The 10,710-nt window shown below is 34.3% G+C and overlaps 1 protein-coding gene across 1 annotated transcript; it reads left to right on the top strand.

Moving 5' to 3' along the window:
* The first annotated feature begins 4,297 nt into the window (after positions 1–4,297).
* Positions 4,298–5,519, top strand: LOC108846881 (F-box/kelch-repeat protein At4g38940-like). Its single transcript, XM_018620065.2, has one exon. The coding sequence runs from the start codon at positions 4,354–4,356 to the stop codon at positions 5,347–5,349; it is 996 nt and encodes a 331-aa protein (XP_018475567.1). The 5' UTR covers positions 4,298–4,353; the 3' UTR covers positions 5,350–5,519.
* Positions 5,520–10,710: the final 5,191 nt, after the last annotated feature.

Raw genomic sequence — 10,710 nt, 5'->3', positions numbered from 1 at the left:
TCTGTTGTTTTGCTAGCTTGTCCGTCACGCTGTTACCTTTTCTTCCAATCCAAGTCAACTGAAAATCTTCAAATATTTGTATCCACCAACGAATCTCACGAACCCAATTGTAAGAATCAAACTGGAGCTGCTTATTGTTGAGAATATTGATAACTTTCTGACAGTCTCCTTCCATAATCACCTTCTTATATCCTCTACTCCAGCAATGTTGTAAAGCTATAAGAAGGGCTTGAAATTCGCATTCAAGTGGTTGTTGATGTCAACTATCAAGTGTTTAATGTATAAATATACTTACGATTAATGAATGAAGTCTACGATTGTGATATAGTTATCTAAAAAATTGAGATTTGATCAAAAAAAAAAATAACTGCAAACTCTAACAACCAGCTACCGGGTAATGTTCTCTTATTATCTCCTTTTAATGAAAATGGATATCTAATATTCTTTATTACAGACCTTATTGGAGAGATAACTGCTGTCAAGAGTACAGTTGCTGACCCTCCACATGACAAGAACCGTGTTATGGCAACCATCAAGATGGAAAAGTAAGTTTCTTGAGTTTCGTCATCTTCACAAATATTTTGAGTTAATACTTTCGTTCTCTAACCGTTCCGACTTTGCATCATGCAGTGGCACTTCTGTGATTATGAGCCTCTTTGACGATCAGGCTGTCAAAATTCATGAGCGGTTCGAGAATATGAGAAGTGATCCAAAGGTTGTCGTTGCAACCAGTGTGAATCAGAAGATGGTGGGAGGTAAGCAACCAGTTCGAAACATAGATGACTAGGTTTTTAGTGACGTCGAGCTTATAGAAACCATCTCATAATGCAGGTCGTCTGTTTTTGAATGCCACGTAACATGTAATACAGAGAGCATAGGTACAGAGCTTTTGGAGCCTTTGGTTTAGTATGGTTAAGATAGACCTTGGACAGGAGTATATTTTCTCGGTCCTAACTCCATTTGGACTCTTTCCTTTAGTATTTCAACAGCAGCTCTGTGAATGGCATCTTTATATGGGGAAAAATCGCCTCTGTTGACTTAGATTAGGGTCCTTCACCAATCTACGAGTGATAATCACTTGGTTATAGTTACAACTCCTCATAAATATCATACTGTGACCCCTACTCTATAATTGTCTAATAACTTATGCTGAATTTTATTGTAGTTCATACATGTTCTGGAACTTGGAATGACCTTTCTGTATGCAGATGACATGAGGACGATCATTGCTGTGAAATTAAGGAAAAAGCTTGGTTGTAGGATGTGCGAAAAGTTTCAGTTGACAGGAATGAAAGGTAATGTAGCTTTCTATTGCTCTATCTGAATGTGACATTTTCGTTACTACAAACATATTTCCGCTTACTCTTTTAAAGGTATTTATTGGAGTGAACTTCCTTTGTCGATGTCCTTTTTTGGTGGCGTTTACGTTTATGTTTTTCCAAGCCTTCATATTTCCAGAACAACAGTCACAATAATAATAATAACTCTTCAATGCGCAGTAACGACACAACAACAAGAGAATAATTTGTTCAAGACAGAGAACATGACCAGCAGTATCTATGATCCAAGTGAGGCTAGCATTGGATGGAGTGTCGTAATGGCAAGTATAGCAGATCAATTTTTTTATTTCAGGTTACTATCTGATAAAGAGGGGCACAAGAAGTGGTTCGGTGGGTGGTTAAAACCAAACATGTGATGGCAGTTAAAGTTCGATCTGATGGGTTTTGCCGGGTTGTAAGTGAAACAAAGCTGTCTTGGTTGTTGATAGTACTATAACTCTCTATTAGTTGATCGGATGTGTGTAACTATCATTGATCAGGCAGGAACATATGTATATAACTTGATATATTTTAATGATAAATTTCGATGAATAATAAACGATTGAATGGAATGTTCTCAAACTGGGATGCAGATGAGTACCTGCGACGACCACTGACCGTATTCACCTAAACCCGTATAATATTAGACGCATAGGTATACATCAGATATTAGACGCATAGGTATACATCAGAACAGAGTTTGATAGTGCACAAACAATTATTCTTTCAATTCTTCGGCCAGATCAATATACAACAATTACACAGAAATGTGTTATATCGGAAAAGAAAATAAATTGACCTCCCACATCTCCTGCTAAATTAATATGTAACTGACAGAGAGATACAAAACAACAATCGCTCTTATTTTAATGATCAGCCCCTTTGCATCTACACATTCCACTCAAGCACCGTTTAGTTTTGTGAAACCTACTCTGATTCATGGTTAACAAAACACCTAGAAGAGTTCCATGATCTGGTTCCAGTGAGTCGGGTAGTAACCAAGAGAAAAGCATGGGCGCTGACTTAGACACGCCAAAGGTTCACGATGCCTCGAGAGTCTCGAGTTCCGTTCGTCTGGCTTTTCTTTATTTTTAACATAGAAATTGTTGATGAGTTCATCAGGTGATCATCCAGACAATGACCCGCGATCATCTAGACAAGCCCGAATGCTCATTCGATCTACAAAGTCATCACAATCAACCTCGGTAGGTTACTGGATATCATATGGTTTCAGAAGTAATTTCTTCTCGACATGAATCTATTATAATAGCTCAAGATCTGTTTATTCTATAGCTAACAAGCAACCCATAAAGAAACTCAAAATGGGAAGACCAATAATTAATAAAAATTCAAATAGTATAAACTTTCCAGTAAACTATAATTGTTATTAAAAACAAAATGCACCAATGAAATCCAAAATCTAAATAATTAGTTAGTTTTGTATGGTATATGTTTTACTATAAATGATATATAAATATATATAAATATAATGCAAATATATCTTTCGTATGTCTTTGTAATCATTTGTATTATGTTATAAATATTTAAACGTCAATAATAAATCAGTGGAAATTTTAGTAGTTCCTAAATTTCAGTGTAGAGCTACCCCGAGTACATAATACATATCTAATTATCAAGATAGCAGAGTTTATTTAGACTTCAGAAAATAAAAACAAATATAGAATTAAACTAATATTTATATTTTAAGTTAATAAAAATTTATGTTAAATATTTACTTTAACTATTTCAATTATTTTCGAATTAATATCCCGCCCGTAGGGCGGGCCGAATAGTTCTAAATAAGATACAAAATATAAAAGAAAACTTTTAAAACAAATTTAAAGGATATATATGTATACTAATTTTATTAAGACTTAGATAGTATTTTAATGAGATACTAGATCTTGACCCGCCCAATCGGGCGGGTATTTATTTTATATTTTTAGTTTTTTATTTATAAATGATATATTTGTAATATTTAAACATAAATTTAGATTGAAAATTAACATTGATAGTTATAATAAAAATTAAAAGTTTAAAAAAACATTTTGATATAAATTTTAAATTCCTAATTAAAATAATATAGAGATGGATCATAATTTTTTCCAATTCCAAAATCTTAGCATTCTTAATAACAAATAAAATAATTTATAAATACATAAATTATGTAAACATATTTGAAATTAAAATAAATTTGTTAAAAAAAAAATCTTACGCCATTGTTGTTTATTTCTATAGTTTGACCCGTGGCCGTATAAATATTTGCTTTCACTTCAATTTTTTTCTTTGTTCTAATGATAATATATATATATATATATATATATATGTGTGTGTGTGTGTGTGTAACTTAATATGTATTACATAATTGTTAGTTTTAAAACAATTTTTTTTATTTATTACTTTAAATAATTATATTATGTGATTTTAGTCGTCTATTATATCACAGTGTATCATATAAAAATCTAATATTTATAACTAATTGGACCTATATTATAAAAGTGTTATACTAACAATTTATAAATAAAATATTTTATATTTTATTTATATGATATATAAATTGATTTTGATGTGTGATTTTTATTTTATTATTTTTATTAATAAATATTGAAAAATATTAAATGTTAACAAAAAATCTATAAAGAAAATTATTTTGGTTAAGATTCATTCTATTAAAGAAACCTATTATTTAAATTAGGAAATGACATTAAATACTTAAATCTATCATTTAAATAAGAAAAAAACAAAATTCTCTACTATCTTTGTTACCAAACAAAATTTAATTTTTTTTAAAGATTCTTATCTTTATTACCAAACAAAAGCTTAAAGTACTTCTACTTTAATAAGATAGATTTTTAATTGTCTCACTTCTCTGTTTCCTTTTTTTTTTTGTTTTTTTTTGCTAGTTTGATATTTATTGGCTTCTAGGGTTGGGAGATGCAAAGTTCATTAAGGGTTTTGGGCTTTCTTCTTATTTATTAGTGTTTTATGCTCTTCTGCTCTTTAGATTAGCTTGATTGTTGAGTCTCCTAAAATTATGGCAGGCAAGCAGCAATCCTCGGAACCACCGTCTCTGATTACGTCACTTCCCCAAGACGTCATATTTGACATATTATCGCGTCTATCTAGATTCGACTATCCAGCACTCTCCCTAGTTTGCAAGCACTTCCGATCAATAGCTGCGTCGCCTGAGTTATTCACAACACGATCCTTGTTGGGACGCACGGAGCAATGTCTCTATGTTGTCCTCTCTAACATGGGCGAACTTTACAGTAACCGGTTTTATATTCTCTGCCAGAAAGCAGACGGCGAACGCCGCTTGGGCCTTATCCCGTCGCTTCCTGCAATTCATACATATTTTAGCTATGCAAAAATGGGATACTTAGCAGTTGGATCGAGGATATATGTGTTTGGTCAAAGTACCACGGACCGTATGATGTCTTTAAGCATTGACTGTGTATCTCACACCGTGCAACTCCTCCCTAGTATGCCTGTAACCATGTGTAATACAGTGGCTGACATAATCGAGGGGAGAATCTACGTAATTGGATATCACAATCGTAACGACTGGAAGAGGAAGATGGTGGTGCTCAATACAGAAACACAAATGTGGGAGCCTGAGATGATATGGCTAGACGACTCTGATTGTTATATATGCAATAATAGTTGTGTGGTGATGGCTGATAAGCTATACACGAGGAATTCTGCTAACAGCTTTTTTTACGATCCAAAGGAGAATAAATGGGAAACGGACGAGATGCTGGATCTTAAGATTTGGCACAATGCGTGTGTTATTGATGATGTGTTGTACTACTTGGATTTTTATGAGAAAGAGCTAAGGGCATACGATGGAAAGAAGAGGTGTTGGCAAGTGGTGAAAGGTTTGGAAGCATTGTTGTCTGAGACGACAAGATACCGAATAGAGGTGTGGTCGCCAAAGACGGTTAGTTACGATGGTAAACTGGATTTGTTTTTCCATTCTCTAAGACGACACGAAGACAAACTCTGTGAAGTTTGGTGTGCTGAGATTTAGCTGGAAACACGCCAAGGAGGGGAGATTTGGGGTAAAGTTGAGTGGTGCGAGCGTCTCGCGACTGGAAATTTTTGCTTTATGAAAGCTCTTGATGTTGTTGTTTTATACGTCAACCCTCCTTCTTCATATGATAAACTTGTGTTTTTTTCTTTTTAATAAAAATTTGCTTGTCCTGCTTCACTTTAATGACTATATGAGTTTTCTTTTCATCATTTACTTTATTATCATATTCCTGATGTAGATGAACAGTCGCACTTGAGAATCCACAATGTTGCAAAAGAATCAACCAGTTTGAATAATATGTTTTTGATTTCACAAAAAATTCGGTCTTTTCTTCAAAATTTTGATTTGAAATCCAAAAGTTCTTTTTGAAACTATTTTTAAAATAGTTTATTTTGAATTTAAGTATTTATTTATCTATACTATTAAAAGAGAATGAGTTTTTAAAATATATAACATAAATAAAACATATTTATTTTACATGACAAATCAAATATTTTATTCAGTTTTATGTATATAAGAAGTTTAATCAAAATTTTAAAAAATACTGTAAGAATTTATTGGGTTCACATGTTGATTTTTGGGTTTTATCAGATTTTTAGTTAAATTCAAATTTTCTGGAAACATATTAGTTGGAAAAACTTCGGATAGAAAATGCTACATGAAGAACATAAGTCACTCCAGATTTTTATGGCTACTGGGTTTAACAGTTCAACCACATGTCTGAATCTGATATAAAAACATTGCTTATATCTCAATTTGTCTACAAACCACATATTTACCCCATTAAAAAGAGTTATACCAAAAAAACAAAAATATTACTAAAAGACAAAAATATAAAAATTAGATTTCAAAAATTGTAAAACAAAAAATATATCTGCATTTTTTTAAGGGCGCGTCATAATAATGAAATATTTAACCCCTCTGTGTTATCTATACTATTATTTATGAAGTAATTTTGCTTACTTGTCATGTTCTCCATGATTTTAGTTAATTTTGCTTATTTGTCATATTTTTATTAAGTTTAAGTTAAATTATCATTATCTATTATTTGTTTTGAGCTGAGTCACTAAATCATTAATTTAAAATAATAGCCTTGATGAATATTCTATATAAATAAAAACGAATTTTATTTTATTAATATTAAATTTATATGTTATATTAGCTTTTCTTATTTGTCATATTTTTATTAGGTTTTAAACTTTTAGATAGGTTATTAATTTATTATTAGTTTCCAACTATTCACTAATTTATTTTAATGATATAAAGTTTATATGTTATATGCTATATTAAACAATTGATTACAAAATAATATTTTAGAATTACCAAAAAAAGATAATTTTCTATATATATTCTTTTTTTATGCCTATCTGAAAACAATAATTTTATTATAAAAGTTAAAAAAAAATTAAGATACAAAACAATTTATTATTAAATATTAGTCAACCAAAAAATATAAATATATTTTCTAAACTATCTCTAATATATGAGTGTTTTAAAAAAACTTAACACAATAATAAGTATATATTTTGATTAAAAGTATTTGACATATATAAATATTTTGATGTTTGATTTAACTATTTAAAACACACAAATAATAATTTATTATGCTAATTTTATATTAATAAGACATAAACTAATAAGTATTTATAAAAAATTTATGCCCGCATGTGATACTTTTGATAATAAAAAATTTAGTGTCATAATTTAATGTTTTGGTGCTAAATCTATATTACAATAGTGGACAGATCTTATTAAACCGGACTACCCGAACTAGAAGGGAACTAGGGTTTTGGGTTTTTTCTCTCTATTTATTAGGGTTTTATGTTTCTTTCTTGAGATGTCTTCCAAAACTATGGCAAAGGAGGAGCAATCCTCGGAACCACCGTCTCTAATTAAGTCGCTTCCCCAAGATCTCATCGTTGAGGTATTATCGCGTATATCGAGATTCGAATATCCAACACTCTCCCTAGTTTGCAAGCACTTCCAGTCAATAGTAACGTCGCCTGGGATATTCTCAAGACGATCCTTGTTGGGACGCACGGAGCACTGTCTTTATGTCGTTCTATGTTGTCAGAAGAATCGGAACCATAAGCGTATTTATATTCTCCGCAAGAAGAAAACCAACGGCGATAGCCCTTTTGTAACGACCCGGATCTTAGGAGTAAGGCCCATTTGTTTTATTTTAATCAAAACCCATTCCTTTTTATTTTTGTCCCACATTGGAAGTTTGAGCTTCATACCTCACTTCCCTTCTCCTATATAATAGACTCCTCTTCTTCTCTTTATTCTCATCAAGTCAAAGTATTTCTTTGCGCGTGACAAATTGTTGTTAAATTATTCAACGACCAGTCACTAGTTAATTTTTCCGGTGAGATTTCCGGCGAGCTTCCGGCGGGATTTTTGGACGAGCTTCCGGCGGCATTTCTGGGCGAGCTTCCGGTGGGTTTTTCTAGTAAGTATGCCGCTTTCATATTTCTAGTATAGGAATCCATTTTAGGGAAGTTACTATTTTAGGAAAGTTTCTATTTCGGGAAACTTTATTCCTGAGACTCTGCGCCTAAGTCATTGACTCTCGTGTTGCAGTTGACCTCAGTTGATCATTTCCGTTGTTCGTTCCAGTCAGTTGCTAAGGTGAGGGCTATTCCGTTAAATCCTGAGCTAGTTTAGTACTATTATTATTGAAAGTCTAGTTTCGAAACATGATCCGTCTTTGTGAATCGAGTATGTTTGAAAGTCTTGGTTGCTTATTATTAATTTGATTGTTAAACTGGAAATAGGATAATAGAGGATTCAACGATTGTGTGAAATGATTGATGTTAAAGACTGTTATATATATGTATATATCTAGTTATATAGTAAGGACTATGTGGTGAGTGCGGGGGCCCAGAGTGATTTGGGCTAGCGACGCATATGAGTACGGGGGCCCAGAGAAATCTGAGCTAGCGACGTATAGAGTGCGGGGGCACAGAGACATCTGAGCTAGCGACGCATAGTGGATGAGTACGGGGGCCCAGAGACGTCTGAGCTAGCGACGTATATTGTGTGGTGCGGGGTGCAGAGACGTTTGCATATCGACGCATATTGGTGGAGTGCGGGGGTCCAGAGATGTCTGGACTATCGACGCATATTATGATATCGTATATCCGTATGAGGAGAACGCAGGGTGTGTGGACTAGCTATGTACCATCAGCGTATTGTTTGTTTTGTGTGATGTGCTAGGCATCTTGTCTGTTCATGCTAGAGCTACTCTTACATAGTCGTAGTGCTATGTACTGAGTCTGTGGTTTGCGGGTTAGCATCCCATACCTCACTGAGTGACTCCCCTGTTGCTCATCCCTCTTTCTTTTCTCTTTCAGGTGAGCCTGGCAGACAGGAGTGATTGCTTTCGGATTGGTGCTTTGGGAGTTTTATTCTTATTTTCAGACTTCGGTTTTATGCTTTTATCGATATTTTCCGGATTTATTTTATTTATGCTATTATTGGATTATGGTGTTGAGTTTGACTTTTGAGAAGTAATAAATGGAGACTTTTATGAGATTATTATTTATTATATTATTTTAGAAAATCGGGGTATTACAATTTGGTATCAGAGCGGGGTTCCGTCCTGGCTCTGACCCGGGACGGCGATTTATGGGACTCGGATTTCAGTGATTTTTCAATGTTTTGGGATTGGGAGTTTTTGAAAAAAAAAATGCACCCTTCTGCCGAGCATCATTCGGTTAGTCATTAGAGATTCTGATTTTCTTTTCTTCTGCAGGTGAAGACCAAGTTTCTTTCGTTTCCATCGTCTATTACCTTTTATCTTTCTTTTCTTCGAAGCTGTGGACGTTCTTTCTTCATCTCTTTGGAATTCGGGACGAATTCTGATTAAGTGGGGGAGAATTGTAACGACCCGGATCTTAGGAGTAAGGCCCATTTGTTTTATTTTAATCAAAACCCATTCCTTTTTATTTTTGTCCCACATTGGAAGTTTGAGCTTCATACCTCACTTCCCTTCTCCTATATAATAGACTCCTCTTCTTCTCTTTATTCTCATCAAGTCAAAGTATTTCTTTGCGCGTGACAAATTGTTGTTAAATTATTCAACGACCAGTCACTAGTTAATTTTTCCGGTGAGATTTCCGGCGAGCTTCCGGCGGGATTTTTGGACGAGCTTCCGGCGGCATTTCTGGGCGAGCTTCCGGTGGGTTTTTCTAGTAAGTATGCCGCTTTCATATTTCTAGTATAGGAATCCATTTTAGGGAAGTTACTATTTTAGGAAAGTTTCTATTTCGGGAAACTTTATTCCTGAGACTCTGCGCCTAAGTCATTGACTCTCGTGTTGCAGTTGACCTCAGTTGATCATTTCCGTTGTTCGTTCCAGTCAGTTGCTAAGGTGAGGGCTATTCCGTTAAATCCTGAGCTAGTTTAGTACTATTATTATTGAAAGTCTAGTTTCGAAACATGATCCGTCTTTGTGAATCGAGTATGTTTGAAAGTCTTGGTTGCTTATTATTAATTTGATTGTTAAACTGGAAATAGGATAATAGAGGATTCAACGATTGTGTGAAATGATTGATGTTAAAGACTGTTATATATATGTATATATCTAGTTATATAGTAAGGACTATGTGGTGAGTGCGGGGGCCCAGAGTGATTTGGGCTAGCGACGCATATGAGTACGGGGGCCCAGAGAAATCTGAGCTAGCGACGTATAGAGTGCGGGGGCACAGAGACATCTGAGCTAGCGACGCATAGTGGATGAGTACGGGGGCCCAGAGACGTCTGAGCTAGCGACGTATATTGTGTGGTGCGGGGTGCAGAGACGTTTGCATATCGACGCATATTGGTGGAGTGCGGGGGTCCAGAGATGTCTGGACTATCGACGCATATTATGATATCGTATATCCGTATGAGGAGAACGCAGGGTGTGTGGACTAGCTATGTACCATCAGCGTATTGTTTGTTTTGTGTGATGTGCTAGGCATCTTGTCTGTTCATGCTAGAGCTACTCTTACATAGTCGTAGTGCTATGTACTGAGTCTGTGGTTTGCGGGTTAGCATCCCATACCTCACTGAGTGACTCCCCTGTTGCTCATCCCTCTTTCTTTTCTCTTTCAGGTGAGCCTGGCAGACAGGAGTGATTGCTTTCGGATTGGTGCTTTGGGAGTTTTATTCTTATTTTCAGACTTCGGTTTTATGCTTTTATCGATATTTTCCGGATTTATTTTATTTATGCTATTATTGGATTATGGTGTTGAGTTTGACTTTTGAGAAGTAATAAATGGAGACTTTTATGAGATTATTATTTATTATATTATTTTAGAAAATCGGGGTATTACACCTTTGGTCTTGATCCCGTCGCTTCCTGCTTTGCCA

Source organism: Raphanus sativus, chromosome 3, assembly GCF_000801105.2.
Source record: "Raphanus sativus cultivar WK10039 chromosome 3, ASM80110v3, whole genome shotgun sequence".
Lineage (NCBI taxonomy): Eukaryota > Viridiplantae > Streptophyta > Magnoliopsida > Brassicales > Brassicaceae > Raphanus > Raphanus sativus.
The sequence above is the reverse complement of the archived record's forward strand: the minus strand, read 5'-3'. Positions and strand labels throughout refer to the sequence as shown.